The following is a 25,947-nucleotide window of genomic DNA, read 5'->3' on the forward strand; positions in this document are numbered from 1 at the left end:
CGCTGTGTGGCCTCCGGCGAGTGGTTCAGCCTCTCTGTGCCTCTGGCTGCTCCCGCAGTGCAAAGCGGCACAGCGGGCGTGACGGCGGAACTGCCCTGTCTCGTGAAGACCATGGGGGTGAGCCCACCCTCCAGCACGGAGCGCGAAGCTCAGCGGAGAGTCACGACACCAGGACTCTTCCCTGGGACCGAATCCGGTGCCTCCCTGAGCACAGTCTCAGGCCCGGATCTCTGGGGCTGGGCCGCCTCGGGCAACTCACGCCACCTCTCTGGTCCTGCACGCCCTCCCTCCGCAGCCCAGTGGGCTGGTCCGCAGCCCCCACACGCTGCTGAGGGAGGGCCTGGAATTGTCCGGGAGATCCTGGTCCCCCTGCCCCCCCACTGCCCTGTCCCTGTCCCGGGACAGCCTGGCCCAGTCGGGGTCTCATCTGCGAGGAGCTCAAGGTCGCTGGGAACTGGGGCCTCCCCCGCCGGCCCCAGGGCCCAGGCCGAGGCTCCGGCTCACTTCCCCGACCTGGGGGCCATGCGGTCTCCCACAAACGGACGCCGGCTTCCTCCTCAGGATGTCCCAACAGAACCCCCACCCACCCCTGGCTGTCGCTGGCCGGCCCCCAGGTGGACGTGCGGCCCCCAGAGGAAGCAAGGGGACGGCGGCGGGCTGTGTGGTGGGGACAGAGGGGCCCAGAGGGGGAGGGCAGCGGGGCTGGGACTCCTGGGCCCCCCCCTCACTCCCCGACGCCAGCTTCCCCCAGGGCGGGAGAGCCGGGCTTTTCTCTGGAGGCCTCAGCTGGGGAGGGGACGGGGGCAGGCGGCCGCCGGGCGGTGTCTCAGGGCAGGGACCGTGCTGCAGCCACAGGCACTAGGGAGTGGGGGAGTCTGGGGCTCGGCCGGGGCCGGGTGCGATGCCATTATACGGTTCTGGCCTCCCACGAAGCCTCCGTTCGGGCAGGGATCCCGCCAACGCGGGCCGAGCCCCAGGTGTGCTCGGGCCCCTGCTAGATGCCGGGGCTGAGGCCGGAGACGGGGGCAGGCGCGGTGTCCGCCCTGCTGGGGCCCCCGCCCGCGGGGAGGCAGATGCTGAGCAAGTTCACCTGCGGGAAAGGCGGCGAGTGCAAAGGCCCTGGGGCAGGAATGCACCTGGCGGCTCCAGGAGGAGGAGACCACAGCCAAGGTGTAGAAGAGGCGGAGACAACCCAGATGCCCGAGGGGGGGGGCACAAAACGTAGTCCGTCCTCGCAGTGGGATGTGATTCCACCTCGTGAAGGAAGGAAGCCGTGATGCCGTGCTGCCCACCGCGTGGGTGAAGCTCAAAAACATCACGCTGCCGGGCACGGTGGCTCGCGCCTGTCATCCCAGCACTCTGGGAGGCCGAGGCGGGAGGATCGCTGAAGGTCAGGAGTTCGAGACCAGCCTGAGCAAGAGCGAGACCCCGTCTCTGCTATAAATAGAAAGAAATTAATTGGCCAACTAATATATATAGAAAAAATGAGCCGGGAAGGTGGCGCATGCCTGTAGTCCCAGCTACTCGGGAGGCTGAGGCAGGAGGATTGCTTGAACCCAGGAGATTGAGGTTGCTGTGAGCGAGGCTGATGCCTTGGCACTCACTCTAGCCTGGGCGACAAAGCGAGACTCTGTCAAAAAAAGTCACGCTGAGTGAAGGAAACCAGACCAGACACAGAAGACCACACAGAGTGTGGCTCCACTGATACGAAATGTCCTCGACAGACCAATCCAGAGACAGGAAGCCGATTAGCAGTGGCCAGGGGGCTGGGGGAGGAGGAGAGGGAGTGACCACTGATGGGGACAGCGATGGTGGAAATGTTCGAAAATGGACCTGGGGCCGGGCGCGGTGGCTCACGCCAGTAGTCCCAGCTACTCGGGAGGCTGAGGCAGGAGGATGGCTTGAGCCCAGGAGTTGGAGGCTGCAGTGAGCTATGATGACACCACTGCACTCTACCCAGGGTGACAGAGCAAAACCTTATCTCAAAAAGAAAAAAAAAAAAAAAGGAGAGAAAAAATTGACTTGGGTGACAGTTGCGCAACTCTGTGGATATGCTAAAAACTGCTGAATTGCACGCGTTAGCGGGTGAACTGTGTCTCGATAAAGCTGGCATTAAAAAAATAAATAAATAAAGCCGAGCAGGTGGGGCGTGATGGGTCAGGCCTGCAATCCCAGCACTTTGGGAGGCTGAGGTGGGAGGATCTCGGGAGGCCATGAGTTGGAGGCTGCAGTGAGCTGTGATGGCGCCGCTGCACTCCAGCCTGGGCGACAGAGCGAGAGCCCCTCTCTGAAAACAGAACGGGAGAAAAAAGCCGAGGTGTCATGTCTCTGGGTGCAGGGGGCTGACCTCCTTGCCTGCCATACCAGCGAAGGCCCTAGAGGCGGGAAAACTAGGGACACCTTGAGCAAGAGGGCCGGTGGAGGGCGGGACGTAGGGGTTGAAGGAGCCCTGACCCGGCCGGGCGGGAAATCAGAGGGGTTGGGGACAAACACAAGGATGACTCAAACCCCTGAGCTACGTTGGGGACTTGTACCCCGTGAAAAGCGGTGAAAGGAGAAGTGGGGGCCGGGCGCGGCGGCTCACGCCTGTCATCCCGGCACTCTGGGAGGCCGAGGCGGGCGGATTGCTGGAGGTCAGGAGTTCGAGACCAGACTGAGCAAGAGCGAGACCCCGTCTCTACTATAAATAGAAGGAAATTAATTGGCCAACAAATATATGTAGAAAAAATTAGCCAGGCACGGTGGCGCATGCCTGTAGTCCCAGCTACTCGGGAGGCTGAGGCAGGAGGATCGCTTGAGCCCAGGAGTTGGAGGTTGCTGTGAGCGAGGCTGACGCCATGGCACTCACTCTAGCCTGGGCAACAGAGCGAGACTAACTCAAAGAGAGAGAGAGAGAGAGAGAGAGAAGTGGGTTCTTTTCTTGGGCCACAAGATGTGGCGATGCTGCTGACGGCAGCCTATTTGTTCTGTCTGGGTGTTGCGACGTGTCTCTCCCCCCTCTGGGACCCACTGTCTCCCTGGCCGTTCTCGGCGTGGAAACTGTGACCGTCCGCGTCGCAGAGCAGGGGACCTGCCCACGGTCGTGCCGCGGGGCTGGGATTCGAGCTGGGGCAGCTGCCTCTTACCCTCGACCTGCGCACGGCCCAGAGGAAAGCGGGGCGCGGGCGGCGCTGTCGGCTGCCGCCGGCCATGCACTCCTCGGGCTCGTGCGGCTTCGGGCAGGGAAGGGGGAGAGCGGGCATCACTGGGGGGCTTTGAGTTTCAGAAGCAGGAATCAGGGGGCCTCCCAAGGAGGGTGGCGCAGGGATGGAGCGCAGTGGTGTTGATGGCAGCCAAGCCGGGGACCGCCAGGGCAGGCCCCTCACCAGGGCAGGTGGGTGGGCGAGGGTGTGTGTGTCGGGATTTAGAGGTGGTCTGGGGAGGCCCAGAAAAGAGGACGCCTGGGGACGGGGAGCTGCCCATGAGGCTGCCGAGGCCATGGGTTTAGCCCGGCCGCTGGCCGCTGGAGGGGAGATGTCAGCTCCTCCCTGCTCGCCCCTTCACCCCGGGGGCCTCGTGTTGTGCGTCCTTCATTCTTTTTTTTTTTTTTAATAGACAGGGTCTTGCTCTGTCGCCCAGGCTGGAATGCAGTGGCCTCATCATAGCTCACTGCAGCCTCCAACTCCTGGGCTCAAGCGATCCTCCTGCCTCAGCCTCCCAAGTAGCTGGGACTACAGGTAAGCACCACACCTGGCTGATTTTTCTATTTTTTTTGTAGAAACTGGGTCTTGCTATGTTGCCCAGGCTGATCTCGAACTCCTGACCTCAAGGGATCCTCCCACCTCGGCCTCCCTAAGCGCTAGCGAGCCACCGCGCCCGGTCTAAACTTCTTTTGTACAAACCACGCAGCGTACGCTCCTCATGAGTTTTGTGGGAGTCTGGAACCTCCGCAAGCGCCAGGCACAGGGTGCCCGCGTGACCGGCCCCAGTAGGAACCTGGGCACGAAGTCTCTCTCGAGCTTCTGCGACAATACGTATTGCACGTTTGCTGCTGGGGGAATTAAGCCCGTGGTGTGTGGCCCCACTGGGGGAAGATTCTAGAAGCTTCTTCCTGGTTTCCCCTAGACTTCACGCTGTGCGCCTTCCCCTTTGCTGGTTTTGCACGGCCCCCCTTCGCTGCCACACCCCTTGGGCCCGAGTGCTGCTGTCTGCTGGGTCCCCGGGAACCCCTGAACCCGGGGGGTAGCCTTGGGGAACCCCCAGACCGGGTAGAAGAAACACGCTGGGAGCAGTCGGGAGGTGGCGGCCCTGGGAGGAGCCACCAGGGAGGTGGGGGGAAGCGGTGGCTGAGACGCGTGGCAGAAGCCAGGGGAGGGTGGCGGGAGGACTCAGAACCAAGGGCTCGACTTGGCCACACGGTGTCATCAGGCAGTGAGACCAGAGGATGTTGGCGGCATGGTGACAGGGACGGGTGGGCTAAGCGGGGCACACGGGGCACGGAAGCAGAACTGTGGCGCGGGGGTACCTGTTTTCTTGCGAGCGGCGGGCAGGGCCGGGGGCTTCCTCCCCCGGGTTTGTCCTGGGGACGGGAGTCTGTCTCCGAGACACCCCCGGCTAAGGTGGCCCCAGCTTCTGCTCTGGTCTCGTCCCGCCCTGAGACCCCTCCGCCCCGACTCCCGGCCACCTGCGTGTGGCCCACGGGGAAAACGTGGAAACGTCGAAACCCACGGGCTTTAAAATGAGCTTTGGTTTGTTTGTTTTCCTTAAGTGCATTTATTGATGTAAACAGAGCATGTTAGAGATTCCAGGGGAGCAGACTATTGCTGGTATGTATGTTTTAATTAAAAAAAAGAAAAGAAAAAAGACACTACAATGCCAATGGCTTCGATGGACAGCAGCTTAAGGAAGGAAAAAAAAAAAAAAACAACAAAAGAAGAGGTTCCCTGGTGACATGGCCCAGCATGGAGACCCGGTCCCAACTGCAGTCTCTCCACAGACAGCTCGGCTGCCTGGACGGAACCCAACGGCGACAGCTGACTGCCGGCCCCGCGGCCACGGAAAGCCTGCGTCGTCGTTGTGGCCACGTCCCGCCGGGGGCGTGAGGAGCTTGCTCCCCCGTCACCAGGGTTGCCGCCGGAAACCGGAGCCGGAATCGCTCCCTGGCACTACGAATCTGGAAATATAAAAATCTCGGCTAGGAGGGACGTCCGGTTTGGAGACAGCGGCGGGTGGGGGTGGGGACGCAGAGGAGGCAGGGGCTGTTTCGGGGCCGGGAGGAGGGCGACCTGATGGCGGGAGGACCGGGGGGCAGGTGAGGCTGTTCTCGGGGTCCCCGTGGCGCCCAGACAGGCCGGGGAGGGGCCCGGCTGCACCTGGCCCCCAGCCTCGCGGCCGCCAGGGCCCCCTCCCTCCTGGAGCCTCGCGGAGTCCTCGACTTGTGCTTCCCTTTGGTTTGACAGTTAAGAAGGAGAGAGTGGGAGAGAACTGGCTTTCGTCGCTCGTCCGAAACCGAGAGGGCGGCGGCGGCGGGCACAGGCTTGCTGCGTGGACGCCCCGGGCCCGGCGGGCGCTTGCTCGGGTCGAGGCGCGGAGCCCGGCGCTCCCAGAGCGTCGCGGGAACGGCTTCCTGGCGGGGCTCGTGTCACGCCACGGCAAGGTGCCAGAGGCCGGAGCCGGGGCCTGGTCACAGCTGGCCGCGCTCCCCTCTCTCTCTGGGAACTCGGTGCGTGGGTCCGCCCGGTCAGCGGACGTTGCAGGAAAAAATAGCAGATTCTTAACTCATTCCATCTCCGAAGTTGAAGAAGATCAGACAGTTACTAAAATAAAACAATTTCTCAATTGCGTTCTGGTGGCCGCGGGCCCGGTGGCCGCGGCGGGCGGGCGGTGGAGGTGGCGGCCCGGCGGAGCGAGGGCGCGCTCGGAACAGGCACAGTCAGCTCGGCGGAGCCAGGCGCACAGTAGGCGGCGTCCCTCACAGAAGAACACACCGGAAAAAGCTGCTCCTCTTCTGCTGGTCTGGTGTGATTTTGACTCCCTGGCTGCTGCCCTGGGGGCTGTTGCCTTCCTGAAGTCACAAGAGGTTTCCCGAGGTTAGTGCTGAGTCAGTGCCACGTCCTGACCAACCAGCCAGTCACCCGCCAGACCATCCACACATCTCCTTCCAATCAACCAACCATCCACCCCCTTCCAACCATCCATCCCCTTCCAACCATCCATCCATCATCCATCCACTTCCAACCATCCATCCCATCATCCATCCCCTTCCAACCATCCATCCACGATCCATCCCCTTCCAACCATCCATCCCATCATCCATCCCCTTCCAACCATCCATCCACGATCCATCCCCTTCCAACCATCCATCCATCATCCATCCCCTTCCAACCATCCATCCACGATCCATCCCCTTCCAACCATCCATCCACGATCCATCCCCTTCCAACCATCCATCCACGATCCATCCCCTTCCAACCATCCATCCACGATCCATCCCCTTCCAACCATCCATCCACGATCCATCCCCTTCCAACCATCCATCCATCATCCATCCCCTTCCAACCATCCATCCACCATCCATCCCCTTCCAACCATCCATCCACGATCCATCCCCTTCCAACCATCCATCCATCATCCATCCCCTTCCAACCATCCATCCATCATCTATCCCCTTCCAACCATCCATCCATCATCTATCCCCTTCCAACCATCCATCCACGATCCATCCCCTTCCAACCATCCATCCACGATCCATCCCCTTCCAACCATCCATCCATCATCCATCCCCTTCCAACCATCCATCCATCATCCATCCCCTTCCAACCATCCATCCACGATCCATCCCCTTCCAACCATCCATCCATCATCCATCCCCTTCCAACCATCCATCCATCATCCATCCCCTTCCAACCATCCATCCATCATCCATCCCCTTCCAACCATCCATCCATCATCCATCCCCTTCCAACCATCCATCCATCATCCATCCCCTTCCAACCATCCATCCATCATCTATCCCCTTCCAACCATCCATCCATCATCCATCCCCTTCCAACCATCCATCCATCATCCATCCCCTTCCAACCATCCAGCCCTCCATTCTTTGATGTACCCATCCAACTGTCCCTTCACAAACAAATCTACTTTTCATCTATTAACCCCCCTCTTCCAACCTGACATCTTTCCAACCATTTATTCTCCCATCCAACTCTCTTCTTTCCATACTTCCTTCCCTCCATTCACCTGCCCCCTTCTCCTTCCTTCTTTCCAGCCATCTACCCATCTGTGCTGAGCACCGTGCACTGAGGCGGCCCAGGGGCAGCCGAAAGACTGTGTCCCTTGGCATTTGGGAGGCCTGGGTTCCAGGTCCCGCTGCCACTCCCGCCCACTGGTCTCCGTGCTCCTGTGCCACGCGCTGCCTCACGGTTCTCCTCCCTCATCTGCCCTCCGCCTGCCGTCACCGGGAACGCAAGGCCTGGACTCTGCTCTTGTCGACGCGTCCTCTCCTGAGGACCCACCGGTGCCCACCACCGTCAGAGCGGGACGCCCTGAGTCACGCAGAGCTGCTGCGATCTGTGGGCTGCGGACCCTGGAAACCCGAATCCTGTTTCCTCCCCCACCCTGTTAGAAAGCCTTGACCCCACTCCCCCCACCCCGACCCTCTCTTCCCCGACCGACTTCGTCTCTCGGCTCTCAGGGAAAACCCGACTGACTCCACAGCGGCTATCGAAGGCCCACAGCGTGCCGGGCGCAGCGGCAGACGGAACGAGAGGTCCCGCCCGGGCAGCTCAGCCTGTGCGGGGGAGGACGGATCCCTTGGGACACGCACGCGCAGGTGACTTCCCACGGTGGGAGCAGTGAGGGAAAGAGGCAGGACGGGGGGTGGAGGTGACAGTGGGAGGTGTTTCCATGGCAACATGCCGGAGGCTTCACAAGGGGAGGAAGAGAGACCAGGGGCGGTCCAGGGGCGTGGTCAGCACGAAGACGTCCACGCCCAGCCCCTGGAACCTGCGCACGTGGCACCTGGCCTGGCGAAAGGGACTTTGCGAATGAGGTGGGGGTGGGGAGGGGAGAGGAGCCTGGGACACCCCGGCGGCCCGGCCTGGTGGCAGGAACCCCAGCAGGTGGAGCGGCCGCGGTCAGAGGGCGGGCCAGCATTCAACTGTGGGCTTTGCAATCCGGTCGGGAAGACGCCGAACGGCCGGGACGAGCGCTGCCCGCGGGCACCGAGGGCCTACGCCAGGAAGGACCCGCAGGCTCTGCCGGCGTTCAGTCGCCCGGCGCCGGGGGCGCGGAGGAAACCAAAGGCCACCGGCCGCTCAGCGGGCCACGGCCAGTCAGAAGGGCCGTGAAGACCCAAACCTTGACCTTTACATTAAAGGGGGGAAAAGAACTGCGAGAAAATTCCACACTGCTGTCGGTGAGTACGCTGGTTTGCGCGGACTGTTTCCTGGTTGAACGGCCAAAGGGCTGCTGTTAAATCGATCTTGTGTGTTATTATTCAACGCACAGCACCTCGGAATTATGAGAACGCGTTTGCTCTGAATGGGTGTGAGCCACCTGAAGGACACTTGTGCTTTCCGTGCAGTCTCGTGTGACCAGACCTACGGCGACCGACAAAGAGCTCCGGGACTCAGCCGGCAAAGGGTGGCCGCGGGGACCGGGACCTGGGAGGGAGGGTGACAAGGCGCTCGGGCGCTAGGTGCACCCGAAGCACAGGGACGTGTCTGGGCCCGGCCAAGAAGGCAGCGTTGGGCTGAGCCCTGCGGACCGAGGAGTCGCCCACGTGGCACACAGAAAAGGCAGGACACACGGAAGGGGGCTGGCGAAGCGCGGGCAGACCTCGCTGGGGGCCTCGGGGAACCCTGGGCCCCGACGCACGTCACAGCGCCAGCACGACCTGCACGACCGGGGCCGGGGTAGGGGCGGGGGGAGGTCACACTGTGGCCGTCAGACACCAGAGCGTCGGAGGGGCTTGCGGGCGCAAACGGCCGTCTGTCCCTGCTGGCTGGGCCGGGCGGGCAGCGCCTGGTCCGGTCCGTCTGCGCTGCGCCCCGCCCCGGCCGCACCTGAGAACTCTCCCCCGCCCAGGTCTGGCGGGGCCCTAGAGAGCGGGCCCTGGCCTGGGCCGCGTCACCCCGCCGTGACAGGGACCTCCTCGGGGATCTGGGGGGCACAAGTACTCACCAATTTTTTGTCCATTTTTGCTTTGATGTCTCTGGCGAGAGTGAAAAATGCCTGTGGAGTAGGCACGGCGTTAGGGCCCCGGAGTGGCGGGACCCCGAGTCCCCGGCCCCCCACGTGGAGTGGGCGTGGCAGGACAGTGGGCGTGGCCAGGAGACAGCCTTGAAGTGACTTCCGGGCGTGGGCCTCCCGTCCGGCCCTTTGACGCCTGCCCGTGGCAGTGGACTCTGCTGCCCCCCCTCCCCGCCCCCCGACTCTCTGCGTCCACTCCCTCGTCTGCAGGGCACCCGTGGGTGACGGGGGACTTTGGAGCAGCCGCCTCCCCTGTGCCAACAGCCCTGGGAGGTGCGGCCACACTCAGTGGGCCAGAGAGGAAACTGAGGCTGAGGCGCCAAGGGACTTGTCCGTTAAGCACCCAGTGCTTCGTTGACCGATCCGGAAGGACCTGGACGGAGCGCCCAGCTCTCCACCCAACTCCTCGGGCCACCTGGGCTGGGCCCTGCAGGAAGGGGGGGGCATCTGATGGCAGGAACTCGGCAAAGGCCCAGAACAGGGGGGCCCGGGTGGCCCTGGGCACAGACACTAGAAGGGACAGCGAGGGGCTTCCCTGACAGGCCAGGCACCCGGGTTACCCCCTCCAGCCAGCGTGGGGTCCGGCAGGGTGTGACTTAGAAGACCCATCTTGGGAACGTCACTAGGACAGCGAGGTGCAAGGGAGCCGGGCCAGCCATGGGCTGGCGTCACCCGTGGAGAGAAGAGTGGGGACAGGGACAGACCTGCTCAAAGCCCGGCTGCCTGGGATGTTCTCGGCCTCAGTTTCCTCGTCTGTAAAACCACCTGTTCCCCAGGGCTGCACCAGAAGCCCCCTCAGAGGACCGACAGGCAAACCAGGACCTGAGGCTGGTCTCTCTGGCAGAACCTCCCTGGAGGAGGCCAGCCCGGCCCACCCCTTGGCCCAGGAGGATGGATCCTGCAGGCCCCCGTGCCCGGCAGGCCGGGACTCACGTTCTCCACGTTGATGTTGGCCTTCGCGCTGGTCTCCATGAACTTGATGCCGTAGTCCAGGGCCAGCTGCGAGGGGGGAGGGACACGCGAGCGCACATCAGCCGCCAGGCGCCTGGTCCGGGCTGGCGCTGAGGCGGGGCAGCGACAGGATGGGGAGGGGCGGGGCCTGCTGCGCCCCTGCTCCCTGTGGCCCCAGAGCCTCCTGGGTGGCTGCGGCGGGTCGGGCAGAGACACCCAGAGCCCCGGGGCTCGCAGCGCGGTCTGCACCTGCGCCAGGCCTGCACCTGTCACAAAGGTCCTGAGCCGGCTGTCCCCCGAGCCTGGCCTCTCCACCAGCGAGCACCCGGGGCTCTGGGGCAGGGCAGGGGCAGGGGAGCCCTCTGTGCAGGGACCCCCAAGACCGCTGGGTCCCGCCACGCCCACCTTTTCTCCCCGTTCCTTGGAGACTTGTCTTTTGTCGTTCACGTCACACTTGTTCCCCAGGATCATCTTTTCCACGTCTGCAGAGGCGTGCTGGGGAGGGGGGGGTGTGGAGAGGGGCGGTCAGGCCGGGCGACACGGGCCGGGCACCTCTGCCCACACGCGGCCGGCCCCTGGGATCAGCAGGGCAGGGTCAGGCCTGCCAGGCACGGCCGGGCCAGGAGACACGCTGAAGCTCAGAGAGGCCGAGCAGCCCAGCCCGCGCCACCCGGCCCACGCCAGGCTGGCTTCCGGCCGAGGCCAGGGTTCTAGCCGCTCGCCCTGCCAGGCGTGCAGTTCCCAGCTGCTGGGAGCAGCGTCCCCACTGGGTGCCCGTCGGCCAGGCCTGCGCTGCCGTCGGGTCTGGCCCACGGGAGGCGGGCGAGGCTGGTATTTGCCCCCAGCCCTCTAGCCTCCCCCGCCCTCCCCGGGAGGCCTGGGCTGCCGTCCTGGGACCTGCTTTGACCTTTCAACTCTCTCTCTGGGCTCTGGAAACGGGCTGGGCCTGAGGTCGCCACGGGTCCTTGCCATCGCCAGCCCTGGGGACTTCACCGACCCCGGGTCGCCTTAGCTCTGCCCTCACTCCCGGAAGCGGCTCCTCCGTCAACCCTCCCGCAGCCCCCAGAGGAGTGTCTCTGGCTCCCTGAAGGGCGGGGACACCGGGAAGCACCGTCTTCTGCCACCCACTCGGCCTGGCCTCAGTGGAGCCCACCGCGCCGCTCCTGGCCTGACTCCCCAGGACCCAGGGGACCCTCTCGCTGGCCGGCCGGGAACAGAGGACGCCGGCGGGGACCAGCGTGGCCGTCCTCGTCCTCTCCACCCCTCGGGATGGCTCCCGGCCTGAGGGCGGCCGGAGCCCACTGGGGGCCAGGGGCAGGGCCCAGTGAGAGCGCCCACGACTGATGGGGCCGGTCTCTCGGCCTGGCCCGAGTGGTCCACATGCCCTAGGCGGACGTGAGGTGACCTGCTGCGGCTCCCTGGGCCGGCAGAGTCCCTGGCTGCGCCGTGCCCCTGAGCCCCGGGCGGTCAGCGAAAGCCTCGGGAGCCGCCGTCCAGGAGCGCAGGGGTGAGGTCGGCGCCCCGGGCGGCGGGAAGATGGAGGCGCCGGCTCCGGGCTGGGCGGCTGGCCTCCGCCTCCTGTGGCCACGGTTCAAGGTCTGCACGTGGGTAGCGGCTCACGCCCTGCTCCCAGGTAGCTCAAAGTGCAGTCGGACCTGCCGGCTCACCACACCCGCCAAATACAAGGGTCATGCCGGTGCTAGAACCTTCCCTCTCGAGATAGCACCGCAGCCTCACGGTGACGACGAGCTTGGATGTCCCTCTTCCTGTGACCGTGACAGTGGCCAGCTGACAGCTCGGCCGGGGGAATGCACGGGCTCTCGGAGCTGTCCTGTGACGGGGCCAGGCTGGCGGTGGTCCCTGCCCCCCTCTGTCCCTAACTACGAGCCCAGGCACTTCTGGGCGCCTCTGGGCCTTCTCGTCTGCAAACCGGGGGCTCCGGGGCGAGGGCCGAGGAGGGGGCGTGGAGGAGCCGGCGGGCCTCACCTCCTCAATGTTCCGAATCCAGTTCCGGATGTTGTCGAAGGACTTCTCGTTGGTGATGTCGTAGACCAGCATGATGCCCTGTGCGGGAGACACAGAGACAGGACGGTGGAGAGGGAGGACAAGGCACGGGCCCAGCGCCCGCCCCGCACCCAAGCCCATCGGCTGCCACTCACCCCCCCCCCCCCCCCGGCCGGCGAGGTGTCCCGGAAGCCAGGCGCCTCCTGGTCTCCAGGCTCCAGACCTGCCCTCGGCCACCGGCCCGTCCCAGCCTTGCTTAGCAGCCTGGCGGTGGCCGTGAGGCCCGCAGCCCGCCAGGCTCCCCTCCTCCCCTCGCACTGAGCCTCCCCTGCAGCAGCCTCCTCCTCCGCCCTCCCCCACCCCCTACGAAGCGCTGGCACTGCAACGGGGCCTCGCGGGAGCCCCAGGCCCTGGCCGGGTGGTCCCTCGTCCCGCTCTGCACGTGGGGGGCCTGAGGCGAGTGGCCAGGCCCCGTCTACGGTCACAGGGGCGTAAACGGGAAGACGCGGCCCTGAACCCGGCCGGCCCGACCCCGACACACGCCCTCCCTGCCAGCCCGCCAGGGCGCGGCCTGGGCGGTGCGGAGGCCCCCTGGGCTCGCCAGGGACCCGTCTCTTCTCGTGGAAGACAATTTTCCACGCACGGGGGCAGGGAGGATGGGGAGCGGCTGCACATACAGAGGGAGCTTCGCTCGCTCGCCACGGCTCAGCCCTGCTGTGCGGCCCCGTCCCTAACAGGCCACGATCCGGTTGCCACGGCTCACCCCTGCTGTGCGGCCCCGTCCCTAACAGGCCACGATCCGGTTGCCACGGCTCAGCCCCGCTGTGCGGCCCCGTCCCTAACAGGCCACGATCCGGTTGCCACGGCTCAGCCCTGCTGTGCGGCCCCGTCCCTAACAGGCCACGATCCGGTTGCCACGGCTCACCCCTGCTGTGCGGCCCCGTCCCTAACAGGCCACGATCCGGTTGCCACGGCTCAGCCCTGCTGTGCGGCCCCGTCCCTAACAGGCCACGATCCGGTTGCCACGGCTCACCCCTGCTGTGCGGCCCCGTCCCTAACAGGCCACGATCCGGTTGCCACGGCTCAGCCCCGCTGTGCGGCCCCGTCCCTAACAGGCCACGATCCGGTTGCCACGGCTCAGCCCTGCTGTGCGGCCCCGTCCCTAACAGGCCACGATCCGGTTGCCACGGCTCACCCCTGCTGTGCGGCCCCGTCCCTAACAGGCCACGATCCGGTTGCCACGGCTCACCCCTGCTGTGCGGCCCCGTCCCTAACAGGCCACGATCCGGTTGCCACGGCTCAGCCCTGCTGTGCGGCCCCGTCCCTAACAGGCCACGATCCGGTTGCCACGGCTCACCCCTGCTGTGCGGCCCCGTCCCTAACAGGCCACGATCCGGTTGCCACGGCTCAGCCCCGCTGTGTGGCCCCGTCCCTAACAGGCCACGATCCGGTACCGGCCCTCGGCCCGGGGGCTGGGGACCGCAGACCTGACCAACGCCTGAGCGCGGCTGGCGAGACAGCCCAGGGGTCCTGACAGCCGAGGAGTGGCCCCAACTAAGCCCATCCCTGTGGAGAAGGGCAAAGACCTCCACATGACACAAGGGGAAACCGAGGCACAGAGAGACATGACCTTTAAGATTCAAGCCCAGGTGGGGCTGACCCTGCGAGAGGGGATGAGGCCGCTCCCCTTGGGAACCTCCCTGGGCCCTCGTCAGCCCCAGAAGCAGTGTGGGGCCAACAAGCGACCCGACCGTCCCTTGCTGTTCTGCGTGAGCTCCAGGGGCACCCACGGGGCCCCCGCAAGGCCCCTCACGGCTGAGCTCCCTCGGCCCCCAGGCACGTGGCCGGCGCACGCCCAGGCCCGCTTGCCCGTCCCTCCGCGCTCCCTGTCCCGAGGGCCCCGTCCTGTGTCTGCGGCCTCGGTGCGTGCCGACGCCTCCGGTGTGGCCAGGCCGTTTCCGTGGCCGCCAGTCTCTGCAGAGTGAGACCGCAGGTGTGTGGCACTGGGCGGACAGGGGTGGGGCAAAGCCACCCAGGTGGGGTGAGAACGCCACCCTGCTCCCAGGCCCCATGAGAACCCCGGGAAACCAATGTCCTCACGGCCGGCCACAGCCCCGCCAAGGCCCCTCACCGACGCCCTCTATCCGGGAGCCCTCTTTCCGGGGACCCCGGGGAGGCCCCAGAGGTGTTGGGGCCCCAGCCAAGAGGCCAGAGGCGCCTGAGGGTCTTTCTTCCCCGTACTCGGGACTGGCTGCCCTGACGGCCCAGGGACCGCCACCACCCGCAAGTGGGCAGCATGCATGTGCCCCACATTCCCGTACACGGGACTGGCTGCCCTGACGGCCCAGGGACCGCCACCACCCGCAAGTGGGCAGCATGCATGTGCCCCACATTCCCGTACATGGGACTGGCTGCTCTGACGGCCCAGGGACCGCCACCACCCGCAAGCGGGCAGCATGCATGTGCCCCACATTCCCGTACACGAGACTGGCTGCTCTGACGGCCCAGGGACCACCACCACCCGCAAGTGGGCAGCATGCATGTGCCCCACATTCCCGTACATGGGACTGGCTGCTCTGACGGCCCAGGGACCGCCACCACCCGCAAGTGGGCAGCATGTATGTGCCCCACATTCCTGTACACGGGACTGGCTGCCCTGACGGCCCAGGGACCGCCACCACCCGCAAGTGGGCAGCATGCATGTGCCCCACATTCCAGGTGGCTCGATTCGACCCGCTGTGGGGGAGGGGAAAAGATGGTGTGGGAGTTAGGCAGGCAGCGGGCACGGCTCTATGGCAAACACCGGCCCACCCCACTCCAGGCCCTCCATGACGCTCCCCGCAGCGCCGCAGTGACTACATCCTGGGTCCCCGCCCACACACCTCCACGCGTGTTTGGCTGTCATGGGCCACCAGCCAGCCAATGCGTGTCTTCCAGACCCAGTGCCTAGACCTCTGGGATGGAGCGGCCGGCGTGGCCTAAGGGTGGCAGCGTTTGCTCTCCGCTCTGCCCCGTGTGGCTGTGCTGGCCACATGGCTCTGGGGCACGCCCGCCAAGCTGCTCTGACCTAGGGGTTTTTGATTTTGATTGGTTTAAATTCAAACAGGGCTGGGCCGCGTCCAGGAGGACCGAAAGCCACGGTCGCCTCCGTGCTGACTGGGGACGCGGGCGCGGGAGACAGCCGCCCGCCGTGGCCCGGCCAGGGGCCCTCTGTGTGCACTCGAGCAGGGCAGGCGACTGAGCCGACTCTCGGGCTCCCGGTGCGCGGTGGGGTGGGGACGTGGCCCCTGCACTCAGGGGCGGGTCTGTGGCCACGACGCAATGGGATGACCCGGGCTATGACCTGGCCCAGCGCCTCGGCGGCCAGGACAGGGTGCTGGGCGGCAATTTCAGCCCAGAGAGGGCTGGGCCCTGCCCCGGGTCGCACAGCTCTCTCCAGGGACAGAAGCGCCCCGTGACCCCAGGATCCCGAGGCCCCCGCCCCATCCCACCAGAGCACGGCCGGATGAGGTGAGAGGAAAACAAGGAAATTAATTTCAATGAGGGGCACCAAGGCTGCAGCCCACACGACTGAGTTCCTGTTGTGCTGCGGATGGTGCGCGGGACGTCCCATGGCCGCTGCACCCGCAGGCCTTGCCCAGCCCCTACTGCGCGCACACCTGCAGGCCTTGCCCAGCCCCTACTGCGCGCACGCCCGCAGGCCCCCGGGCACTGGGCCCGCGCAGGGACCCAGACGGGGCGCTGCCCTCATGGAGCTTGTGGTCTAGCAGAGGAAGCAGGTGGCCGTCCCGTCAGATGATGGGGTGTGCCAGGGAAAGGCTGGGGGGCGGGGGCGGGGCGCTGGGGACGGGGAAGGCCGGCTGTGCCCCCTCCCTGCGGCCTGGGACAGTGTCAAGTTCTCTGGTCCGCTTCCTAAGAAAGGAGCTGGAGCTCAGAGGGGACCCAGGGTCTCGGGCCAGGTCCTGGTGGGGCCCGCCTCCTACTCCCGCCACCTCTGTGAGCCCTGACCCCTCTGACGGCCCAGGATTCCAGATTCCTAGATTTTTACCTATCTAGGGGAGGGGGAGTCAGTTTGGGGCTTCAGAGGGTGGCGGGTCCAGCTCTCTATCAGGACAGAGCACAAGTATCTGGAAAACACTGGCTCCCCCGTTCCGGGCCCTCCTAGAAGCTCCCCGCGGGGCTCGATGGCAATTTTCTGCAGCCCGGCCCCGCACCTCTCCGCACGCCTGCAAGCTCACGCTGGGTCACCAGACACCCCATGCCCCCCACATTCGGGCCTTCTAGACCCAAGTGGCTGGGACCCCAGGACAGAGATGATGATGCAGCTTCCACAGTGACAGCGGTCTCTGCTCTGTCCCGTCCAGCTACCGCTGGCCTCACGAGGCACCGGGGGTACCGGAAACGCAGCCTCCCTCGAGCGCGGCGCCCCGTCCCACCCCCCACCCCCCACCGCCGTCTGCCTCTAGTCCTGGCCTGGCCCAGAGAAGGTGCCGGTAAATACCTGAGGGATGACAAACGGGTCTTCCTGCCACCCCGCCTCCCCCCCAGGCAACAGGCGTAACGGCCAACAGCCCGGGGCGCGCCAGGTCCTGGAAGGTCTTCCAGGTTTTGGTAGCGCGTTCCAGAGAGACCCCCGCGGGCCGCCGGAGCGTGCCGCAATGTGGGGCGAGTGTCGGGGCGTGCCGGCTCAGTCCACTGCCCTCACCTGGAACAGCCAGCTGCCTGTGTCTTCATCCCCCAAGAATTAAGTTTCCTCTTTATGCAAACCCCGCGCTGTCCCTGCAGCCAGAGGGGAGGGGCGCCAGGGGCAGGGGCAGGGGGAGGCCCACAGCCTCTCCCTAAAACCAACTCGGGACCAGGGAGCCCCGAGGGGCCAGAGCACAGGCTCCACAGAAACATCCAGAATTAGGCACCGAGCACACAGCAACATTCGTTTTGACTTAAAAAAACAGCGAAAACAGATGACCCCATGCGTACCATCGCGCCCCTGTAGTAGGCCGTCGTGATCGTCCGGAACCGCTCCTGGCCGGCCGTGTCCCTAGACGTGGGGAGAGGAGAGGTTAGCGACACCAAAGGAGACTGGTCACCGTCCCCAGCAGGGGCAAAGAACATCCACCGGGGATGGCAGCCTGCCCACTGCTGTGACTCATCGTCCTGCTGAGGCAGCACCTTCTCGTTTATTTTTTTAAATCAATTGTGTATTGAGAGATTCAAAAAAATGTGCTCCTATTTTTTTTACGAACTGGGTTAGGCAGCACCTTCCAACCTCCCGATTATCATGGAGAAGGAAACCGAGGCTTGGAAGGGTTGGGGTCCTTTGGTGGCTTCCCGCCGGGGCTGTCGAGGAGCCACGACTGATGCCTGGCTCGTGCGCCCCCTCCCCTGTTGCACCTCTGCTTCCAGGGCATCCTCCCCGGAGTTTCTGAGTCACAGAAGGGGCAGCCGCGCGGCTCGGGACAGGACGCAGCCCTGGCTCCCGGGAGGGGCGGGACTCAGGGAGCGCTCTCAGCCACCATGGTTCAGGTGGCGGGGAAAGTCCTTCCTCACCCGCACGATGGGGGAAGCGGTATCTAGCACCCCTGGGGGAGTCGCCCCAGGCCAGCGCCTGGCACGGAGGATGCTCGGGGTCTGGCGTGCAGGTGACCTAACCGATCGGTGGCAGGGAGAGACCGGGCAAGACCGCATCTTCTGTCCCTGAGCCCAGGGCCCCGCCCGCCCCAGGAGGGCCCCACGCTGTCTGGGCTTCCCAGAAACGCCTCGCTCGGTGCTAAATGACTTCCTGACGCCAGCGGCAGGTGACGTTGGTGGTTATGAACAGTCATCTTAGTCTTAACCGAGGTCTCAGTTGTCTCAGAGAGTTCTGAGCCGCGGAGCCATCGAGACTGCCGAGAGCAGAAGCGGGGGACAGGAGGAAAGCGGGCCCCCTGCTTGCTGGCGCAGCGTCACTTTGGACTTGGGAACAAAGGCTGCTTTGGTGCCAGACGCGGAGAAACTTCCTAGGCTCAGGACTTGCAAGGTGGCCAGAGGCTGGCTGACTACCGACGTCTGCAGGATTGACAAGGCGGTAAGCCGCGCCCGGACTTCGGTGGCGACGTCAGATTGAAGACGAACGTCACCGGGACTTGAGGGTACGAACGAGGCCCCCGACAGCACTGGCAAAGCCGGGGTGACGGCTCAGGCCCTGAGACCTGAGGGCGGCTTCGAGGCCCACGCCGCGGCGCTCCGCCCCCGCCCCAGGAGCGCGCCCGGGATGGGGCGGATGGAGCGGCGCTCACACCCCTCTTCTGCTCCACGTCTCGCCCGGGGCTGGTGGCTCCACGCAAGCGGACCCCGCCACACCTGGACACCCACGTTCAGCGCCCCACGCCGTGGGCCTGAGTCTGCGCCAGCGACGGGGGCCTGGGAGTCTCACCGCGGCCCTCGCTTTACGTGGCATAAGTCACTGTCGGGCCTGAGGAGTGGGACCGAGTCTGGCCCTCGGGCCTCAGCCTAACTGCGGCTCGGCGCTTCCAGGTCTGTGTGCCAGGGAGGGAGGCCTGACCTTCCCCGGAAGAGAAAAGGGGAAGCGATCGACGTCGCCCCGCGTGGGGCTCCCGGGCTGACGGGCTCAAAAGGAAACTCCCTGCCGGGGCATCTCCCCGTCCCCTGGTCCCCTGGCCTCGGCCGCCGCGTGGCGCGGGGGAGGGGCTCTCCACGCTCGCGGATGCGGCCCGCCCTGCAGCCCAGACCCAGGCCGCGCCCACGCTGCCCGCTCGGCTCACTGGGCCCGGGCAGCTCTGTCCCCGGCAGGTGTGACGCAGCACAGCACAGCTCCCTGGGCTGGCGGAGACACTCGAGGGGCTTCTGAGGACGGCCCCTCGCGTCAGGGCCGGGCGTCCGGCTCGCGGTGCCCGCCAGGCGGAGAGTGTGACAGAGGGCGCCGACTCTTACCATATCTGCAGCTTAATTCTCTTGCCATCGAGCTCTATGGTCCTAATTTTAAAGTCAATTCCTGAAAGAAAAGAAAAAAAGGCGTGTCACGGTCAGCCCGCCTCCCGAGCTGGGTCCGAGGTGGGCGCCGCCAGCCTGTGCAGGTGACAGCCGCCGTGGCTCACGGGGCACCTGCCTGGCGCTGGGCGTGTGTGGTCTCGGCATCTGGAAGGCCCTGGAGATACTCTGCCCTCTCATCAAGGGGGGCTGGGGCTCCAGGGGCTGACAGGAGCTGCCCGGAGCAAAGCCGGCAAGCGGCAGGCCGGGGGCAAAGCCAGGGGGCGCGGGAGGCAAAGCCTTGCTCTCGCCCCCACCACCTCCAGCTGAACCTGCCCCTCTGCCCCCGGCAGTTGTATGGGAGGGGGAACACCAGAGCCCTTTGCAGGCCCAAGTCGCGCTTCCCTCCACCCTGCGGCGGCCCCTCCCTCCCCAGCATGCAGGGCCCCGGGGCCCAGGACGCACCCATACACGCTGGCCGCCTGGGCTTTTGCAGACGCCATTCCTGCTCTGTGTGGCCCCTCAGCCGGCCTCGCCCAAGGTCCCCTCCCAGGAAGCCTTCCTGACCCCATCCTCCTTCTCTTCCACCCCCCACTTTCATCCCCTCCCCCCAGGGTGACCTCGAAGTGACCACACTGCTCCCAGGCTCCTGAAGCCCCCCCTCCCCAGCCTCCGACAACACAGCGCTAACCCCGCCGCCGCTGCGCTGCGCCCCGACCCTCCCGCCCGTCGGCCCGCGGATCCACAGTCGCGCCACGAACGCACAGGCTACATGTGTGTCCACACAACGGAATACTAGGCGGCCGTGAAGCAGGACGACGGGACGCCGACACCCGCTACAACACGAGTGAACCTCACGACGCTGAGAGAGACGGGCCAGGCGCAGAAGGCCGCACAGCCTATGATCCCGCTGACACGGAAGGTCCAGGGCCGCGAATCCAGACACACCGAGGACGGGTGGCTGCCGGGCGGCGGGAGACCGGGCGGGTTTGCTGAGGGGTGCAGGCTCTCTTTGGCACAGTGAAAACGTCCTAAACCTGACTGTGGGGGCAGACGCGCACCTCTGCGAGTGCACCAAAAGTCACCGAACCGTACACCGCAAATGGGTGACTCACACGGCACACGAATTATACATATCTCAATAAAGCTGTTAACAGCAACAACAAAAAGCACCTTACAGTGGCTTCTCCGCCCCCCTCTCTCCTGCAGAAAAAAGAGAAAGCAGCTGCCTGTGTGTGCCACGGTCCCGCCTCACCCGGCCAGCCCAGCACCCGGCTCATGGCCGTCTCTCTCTGGCCACACCTAGGCCACGCTCTCTGTCTGCGTGGCTGTTCCTTTTTTTCTTAAATCTTTACTGTTCAATGCATGTATTTCAGCCTGGACGTGGCTGCTTCTTAAACATCCCTGCAGTGCGCTCCTGTCTCAGGGCTTTGACATGTTCTCTTCCCTCTTCTGGAACGTTCTTCCCCTCCGAAGCCACCTGGCTCTCCCCATCCCTTCGCTCAGGCCCCCTTTCAGACCCTGTCCTCAGGGTAGCCTCGAGACAGCCAGACCCAGCCTTTGCCGCCAGGAGTGGGATCGGAGTCTCCGTCCCCAGGACTCTGAGGCCGGGCCTGGCTTGAGCTGCCCGAACCCACGACGGAGGCGCTAACTCCGCCCCGCCGGCCTCAGCACTGGAGCTTCGCGCTTCAGAACACGAGCTCCGTGGAGGCCAGGACTTGATCCGTCTCCCCCGCTGCTGCCACGACCGGGGACGGGACGACCGGCCGGGGCTGCGTGCGGATCTGGTGGGACCCACCTGGACTCCGGTCGCTTTCCTGCTTCCCTCTATTCGCCCTAAAGCCCTAGCGCTTTCCCAGGCACCGTCCGTCTCGCCGCCGGCGGCTTGAGCGGCCCCTGGGAGGCAGCGGGGGCCGCGCCAGGCCGCTGAGAGCCGATCCCAGGGAGACGCGGCCAAGTTTGCACCGCAATGATTGATGGAGCTTGTGGGAATAGGCTTTGGCAAAACCCAACCTGGGCAGATAACGAACAGCCACTCGGTCCCTGAGCTAGGAGGAGAGCCCAGGGGTGCACTCGGCGCCAACACGGAATGGCCTTTAGGGACTGAGTTGCATTTCAGGACTCAGCAGTCTGGTGTCGACTCTTCCTGAAACATCCCCCACCTCTTGTCCCAGAGGTGCAGGGACACACGGAGTTGAGCAGCTCCTTTCAGTCACCCGACGACCGCCCCCCCCCCCCACTCTGTCCTGGGTTTTATTAACAAGTCAAGGTGAACCAGGAAGTGCAAACTTTACGAGGCCTGGGAATTATCAGGCCGTAACTTCAAGGTCATGGTGAATTAAACTTCCCTAGAAGGATACAAATGTGAGGAGCAGAATACTGGGTTCAGAGTGCCACCTCCACCTCGACAGCCGGCCCTGACCAAGTTCCATCCTAATCTGCAGGTAGGAGAGCACAGCCTCCTCGGAGCCCCAAAGTGCTAGACTGGGTTCTCTGGTCAAGAATTAAAAACCGGCCGGGAGCAGTGGCTCACACCCGTAATTCTAGCACTTTGGGAGGATAAGGTGGGAGGATCACTTGAGGCCAGGAGTTCAAGACCAGCCTGGGCAACTTAGTGAGACTCCATCTTTATAAAAAATAATAAAAAAAAAATTAGCCAGGTGTGATGGCACACGCCTATAGACCCTGCACTTGGGAGGCTGAGGCAGGAAGATGGCTTGAGCCCAGGTGTTCGAGGTTGCAGTGAGCTATGGATGCCACTGCATTCCAGCCTGGGCAACAGAGTGAGACCTTGTCTCAAAAAAAAAAAAAAAAAAACAACAAAAACTAAAGAAGAATTAAAAACCACACTGTACCACAGTCCAACCTGGGCCAAGGAGTGAGACCTTGTCTCAAAAAAAAAAAAAAACAACAAAAACTAAAGAAGAATTAAAAACCACACTGTACCACAGTCCAACCTGGGCCAAGGAGTGAGACCTTGTCTCTTAAAAAACAGAACAAAAAAACCCAATCCCTATACAGATCTCACCCGTATCAGTGCTGTGGGTGGGGAGAGGTGCTGAGGTGGGGAAACTGAGGTCTGGGGGGCTGAGCCATGGCATGCCTGGAGTTAACACCACTTCCTTATTGGTGGGGACTCAAGAGTTAGTCCAAAGTTTGACCTTGGAGTGGGGGAGGGGGAAGAATTCAGAAGCACTTGTCTCCAGGGGTGGGATGCAGTTCTACTTCTTTTATATGGCCTCTGGCAGTGGTGACAACCCTTAGTCAATAGATAGTTCTGATCCTCAACCACCCAGGGCACTGGCCAAGGCAGACAGTGTTTCTCCTATTCTGAAGAAACAGGGCTCAGAGAGGGGCAGTGCTTGTTCAAAAGGCAAACAGCAACTGGAAACCAAGCACGAAGATTTCTAGTCCAATTCTCTCCACGTGAGGAATATAACTGTTTTACAACAGTGCAGCTCCCAGAAGAGGCCAAGGATAGAATTAGCATGCCCTGGTGGGGTTCAGAGCCATAACACAACTTGGTTGATGTTATTACACAGTAAAGCAAAGCCCATTCCCTAGGTTCTCTCGATTTGGAATAAACTCCTGGGCTTGCTGACCGTTCTGCCATTCCCCTTGTCCTGAGCAGGGGGCTGCACACCTCACAGGCCGCTCTGTTTGAGCTGTTACTCTCAGGCCAAACCTTTTCATTGCGGGCAAGGACCGCTTCTGTGGCGCAGAGAGAGAATTCAGCTCCACTTCTGCCACAACTGAGGTGCAACAAGCCGACTCTGTTTAACCACAATGTGGGCTGGCCCTGAGGGAAAGGCAGTTCTGAAGTGACAACCGGTGTCCTGGGCGATAGGGAAGTTGAGGATGTCTGTGGCAGTGGCTGATTCTAGTTTCTCGCTGAGGCTTTTATCTTGCATCTCCTCGGGCCTGACAAGTCCCAGGGCGGGCAGCTGTCACTTGCCATTGCTGTCACCCTTGAGCAGGATGGAAAGCGGGCAGGAAAAGGCTCCTGACTCCTTCTCATCATTCCTTCCCAAAGGAAAATACACTCACGGGCCAAACAGGGCCACGGAGAGAGGCTCAACCTCTGAATATTCCAGAGCAAAGAGCAGCAGAGGTGTGAGTTAGAGTCCTGGCCCTGAGGTGGATCAACTGTGCTTGTCCTGGGGGGGTATACGGTGGCATCTCTCTGCATGGCTGAGCCTTGAGTTCTGGGCTCAGACACACCTGGGTTCAAATCCCGTCCTCACCACCTGCAGACTGCATGACCTTGGGCAAGTTCCATGCCCTCCCTGAGCCTCAAATCCCTCATCTGTGAGAAGGGCTCACACCAGCACCTCATACAGAAGACTGGAGAGTGCGATCATGCACACAAAGCAGCTGGCACATAGTAAATGCTCAATAAGGTCAGATGTCACCGTCTTTTTCCCATAGCCAATTCCTTGTTACTCAGTTTTAACTTCTGTAAGACGGGAACCCCCAAAGAACTGCTTCGAGGACAGCACGAGATGACAGGCGCAAAGACTCCAGCCCAGGACATATGCTCCCTAACGAGCGGGCTTGAGGGTCAGAACCTCAGTCTCCCTATCTGCAAAATGGGCACTTGGTCCTCCCCTCCCCACGAGCCGGGAACCCCCGGACGGCGGTGGAGGTGGCTGTTCTTCTCTCAGGACCCCTCGACCGTCTCATATCCCCTGGCCCGTCCAGCCCAGTCAATCCCTCAGCTCCAGCCCCGCAGGGGCGCGCCCTGCCCGGGCCTCCCGCGCGCCCCCGGCCGCTCCCCAGCCCCGCTACCTATGGTGGAGATGAAAGTGGAGTTGAAGGCGTCCTCGGAGAAGCGGAACAGGACACAGGTCTTCCCCACCCCCGAGTCCCCGATCAGCAGCAGCTTGAACAGGTAATCGTAGGTCTTCGCCATATTACACTCTCTCCCCGACGGGAAGTGCGCCCAGCGCCTCGCCACTGGCCACTGGCCCCGTCTATCAGCGCCGAGTCCGCCCCTATTGGCTCCCGGCCCGACGCGCGTCATCGCAGCCGACGCCCGCCTTCGCGCCCCGCCCATCGCGGGGAGACCTGGGGAAGGGGCGAGCGGGCCGCGGAGCCGGAAGCAGCCCGAGCGTGCCGCCCATTGGCCGGCGCTCGGGACAGGGCGGGCCGTCATTGGCCAGCGGCGGAGAGTCGAGGGGCTTCAAATGGACACGGAGCGGGGGCGTGGCACTCCATGTCCACGCCTTCTTCTCCCCCACCCCCACCCCCTCCCCGACTCCGGGGCGGCCCCGCCCCGCCCCTCGATGGGAGAGGGAGCGCCGCCAACGTCTCCGCGCGCCGGCAGCCTGGGGGCGGGGCCTGGGGCGCGCGCGCCTGCGTGCGGGGAAGGCCGTTACGTGCCGGCAGAGGGCGCACGCGCACTGGGGGCGGGCGGGTCGGTGGGTGTGTCAGCGCGTCCCGCCTTCTCGGCTCGCGCAGCCGCAGTGGGCACCGAGGCGAGCGCGGGAAGGCGCTGCCGCGCCGGCCACGTGGGCGGCGTGGTCTGCAGGCGGCCCCCGCGGGCCGGCGGGGGCCGGGGAAGGGAAGGGAGGGCGGGCGCCGGTCCTAATCGAGAAGGGGCCCCTGGAGACGTGCCCCAGGGCCTCGGCGCTGGCCAAGGGGCCCATCAGAGACGCCCAAGGCCTGTGCCACGCCCGCGGGCCTGGTTAGAGGTTGTGCGGGCCGCTGTCTGCCCCGAGGGGTTGCAGGTGACCCCTCTAGGGGCATTCGGGCCTGCGCCTGGCAGTGCTCGCAGCCCTTTGTGAGAAAACACAAAACATTTAATTTAATTTAACCCACACCTGCCCGGAGAGGTAGGTATGATTGGGGTTTTTTTTTTTTCCCTTTTTTTCCTCCCATTTTATGGTGAGAAAACTGAAGCCAGAGGAGGCGAAAGTGACTTTCCCCGGCTCCAGGGTTGGAATTTGAACGCAGACCGCCCAGCCTCAGGAGCCAAGACCCGGCCTGGGGATCTTGGGAAGGATGGCACTAGCCTCTCCTCCTCCCTCCCGCCTCAGCTTCGTTCTTTTCCCAGTCTAGCTCTGGTTAAGAAAAAAGCCTCAGCCTCTGTGGCATTTGATACTCTTTTTTTTTTTTGAGACAGAGTCTCACTCTGTTTCCCCGGGCTAGAGTGAGTGCCGTGTCGTCAGCCTCGCTCACAGCAACCTCCAACTCCTGGGCTCCAGCGATCCTCCTGCCTCAGCCTCCCGAGTAGCTGGGACTACAGGCATGCGCCACCAGGCCCGGCTAATTTTTTTCTATATATTTTTTACTTGGCCAATTAATTTTCTTTCTATTTTCAGTAGAGACGGGGGTCTCGCTCTTGCTCAGGCTGGTCTCGAACTCCCGACCTTGAGCGATCCACCTGCCTCGGCCTCCCAGAGTGCTGGGATTACAGGCGTGAGCCACCGCGCCCAGCCCATTTGATACTCTTGACCACCTTCTCAGGGTATTCTTTTTTTTTCTTGGTACTTTCCCCCCTGGTTTATTTGCCTGTTTCTGGCACCTCCGCCTCCCCTTCTCTGGGTGCTGCTTCTCAGATTCCACTGCAGTCTTCTTTTGGGGTCTCTGTCCCTTTGATGTGGGTGTTCTTCCTGGTTCTGTCCCTTTTCACTTCCTGGGTGATCTCATTCCTTCCTGGGGTTCTGACATCTCCACCCTGATGATTCTTAAGTTTTTTTTATCCATTTGCTCAGCCTTCCCTACACGTAGTTCAACTGCTTTCTGGACATCTAGCTTTGCATTTGTCGAAGATTCTCCAAACTCAGCATGTCC

The 25,947-nt window shown here is 63.8% G+C and overlaps 1 protein-coding gene across 1 annotated transcript; it reads right to left on the reverse strand.

Moving 5' to 3' along the window:
- Positions 1 to 5,863: 5,863 nt before the first annotated feature.
- RAB8A (RAB8A, member RAS oncogene family) lies at positions 5,864 to 24,119 on the reverse strand. Its single transcript, XM_012758407.2, has 8 exons — positions 23,941 to 24,119; positions 19,117 to 19,177; positions 17,164 to 17,224; positions 12,169 to 12,246; positions 10,588 to 10,677; positions 10,165 to 10,230; positions 9,163 to 9,213; positions 5,864 to 6,043 (listed from the first exon to the last, which is right to left on the reverse strand). The coding sequence occupies exons 1-8, from the start codon at positions 24,062 to 24,064 to the stop codon at positions 5,951 to 5,953; spliced, it is 624 nt and encodes a 207-aa protein (XP_012613861.2). The 5' UTR covers positions 24,065 to 24,119; the 3' UTR covers positions 5,864 to 5,950.
- Positions 24,120 to 25,947: the final 1,828 nt, after the last annotated feature.

This window comes from Microcebus murinus, chromosome 4, assembly GCF_040939455.1.
Source record: "Microcebus murinus isolate Inina chromosome 4, M.murinus_Inina_mat1.0, whole genome shotgun sequence".
Classification (NCBI taxonomy): Eukaryota; Metazoa; Chordata; class Mammalia; order Primates; family Cheirogaleidae; genus Microcebus; species Microcebus murinus.

What these genes read in the sequence shown, in the direction of transcription:
- RAB8A (XM_012758407.2), bottom strand. Translation starts at nt 24,064, where the DNA reads ATGGCGAAGACCTACGATTACCTGTTCAAGCTGCTGCTGATCGGGGAC. An exon ending in CCAACATCAACGTGGAGAAC is followed by an intron (nt 9,214 to 10,164) that starts GTGAGTCCCGGC and finishes CCTACTCCACAG; the next exon opens with GCATTTTTCACTCTCGCCAG. An exon ending in CAAAAATGGACAAAAAATTG is followed by an intron (nt 6,044 to 9,162) that starts GTGAGTACTTGT and finishes TTGTGACTTCAG; the next exon opens with GAAGGCAACAGCCCCCAGGG.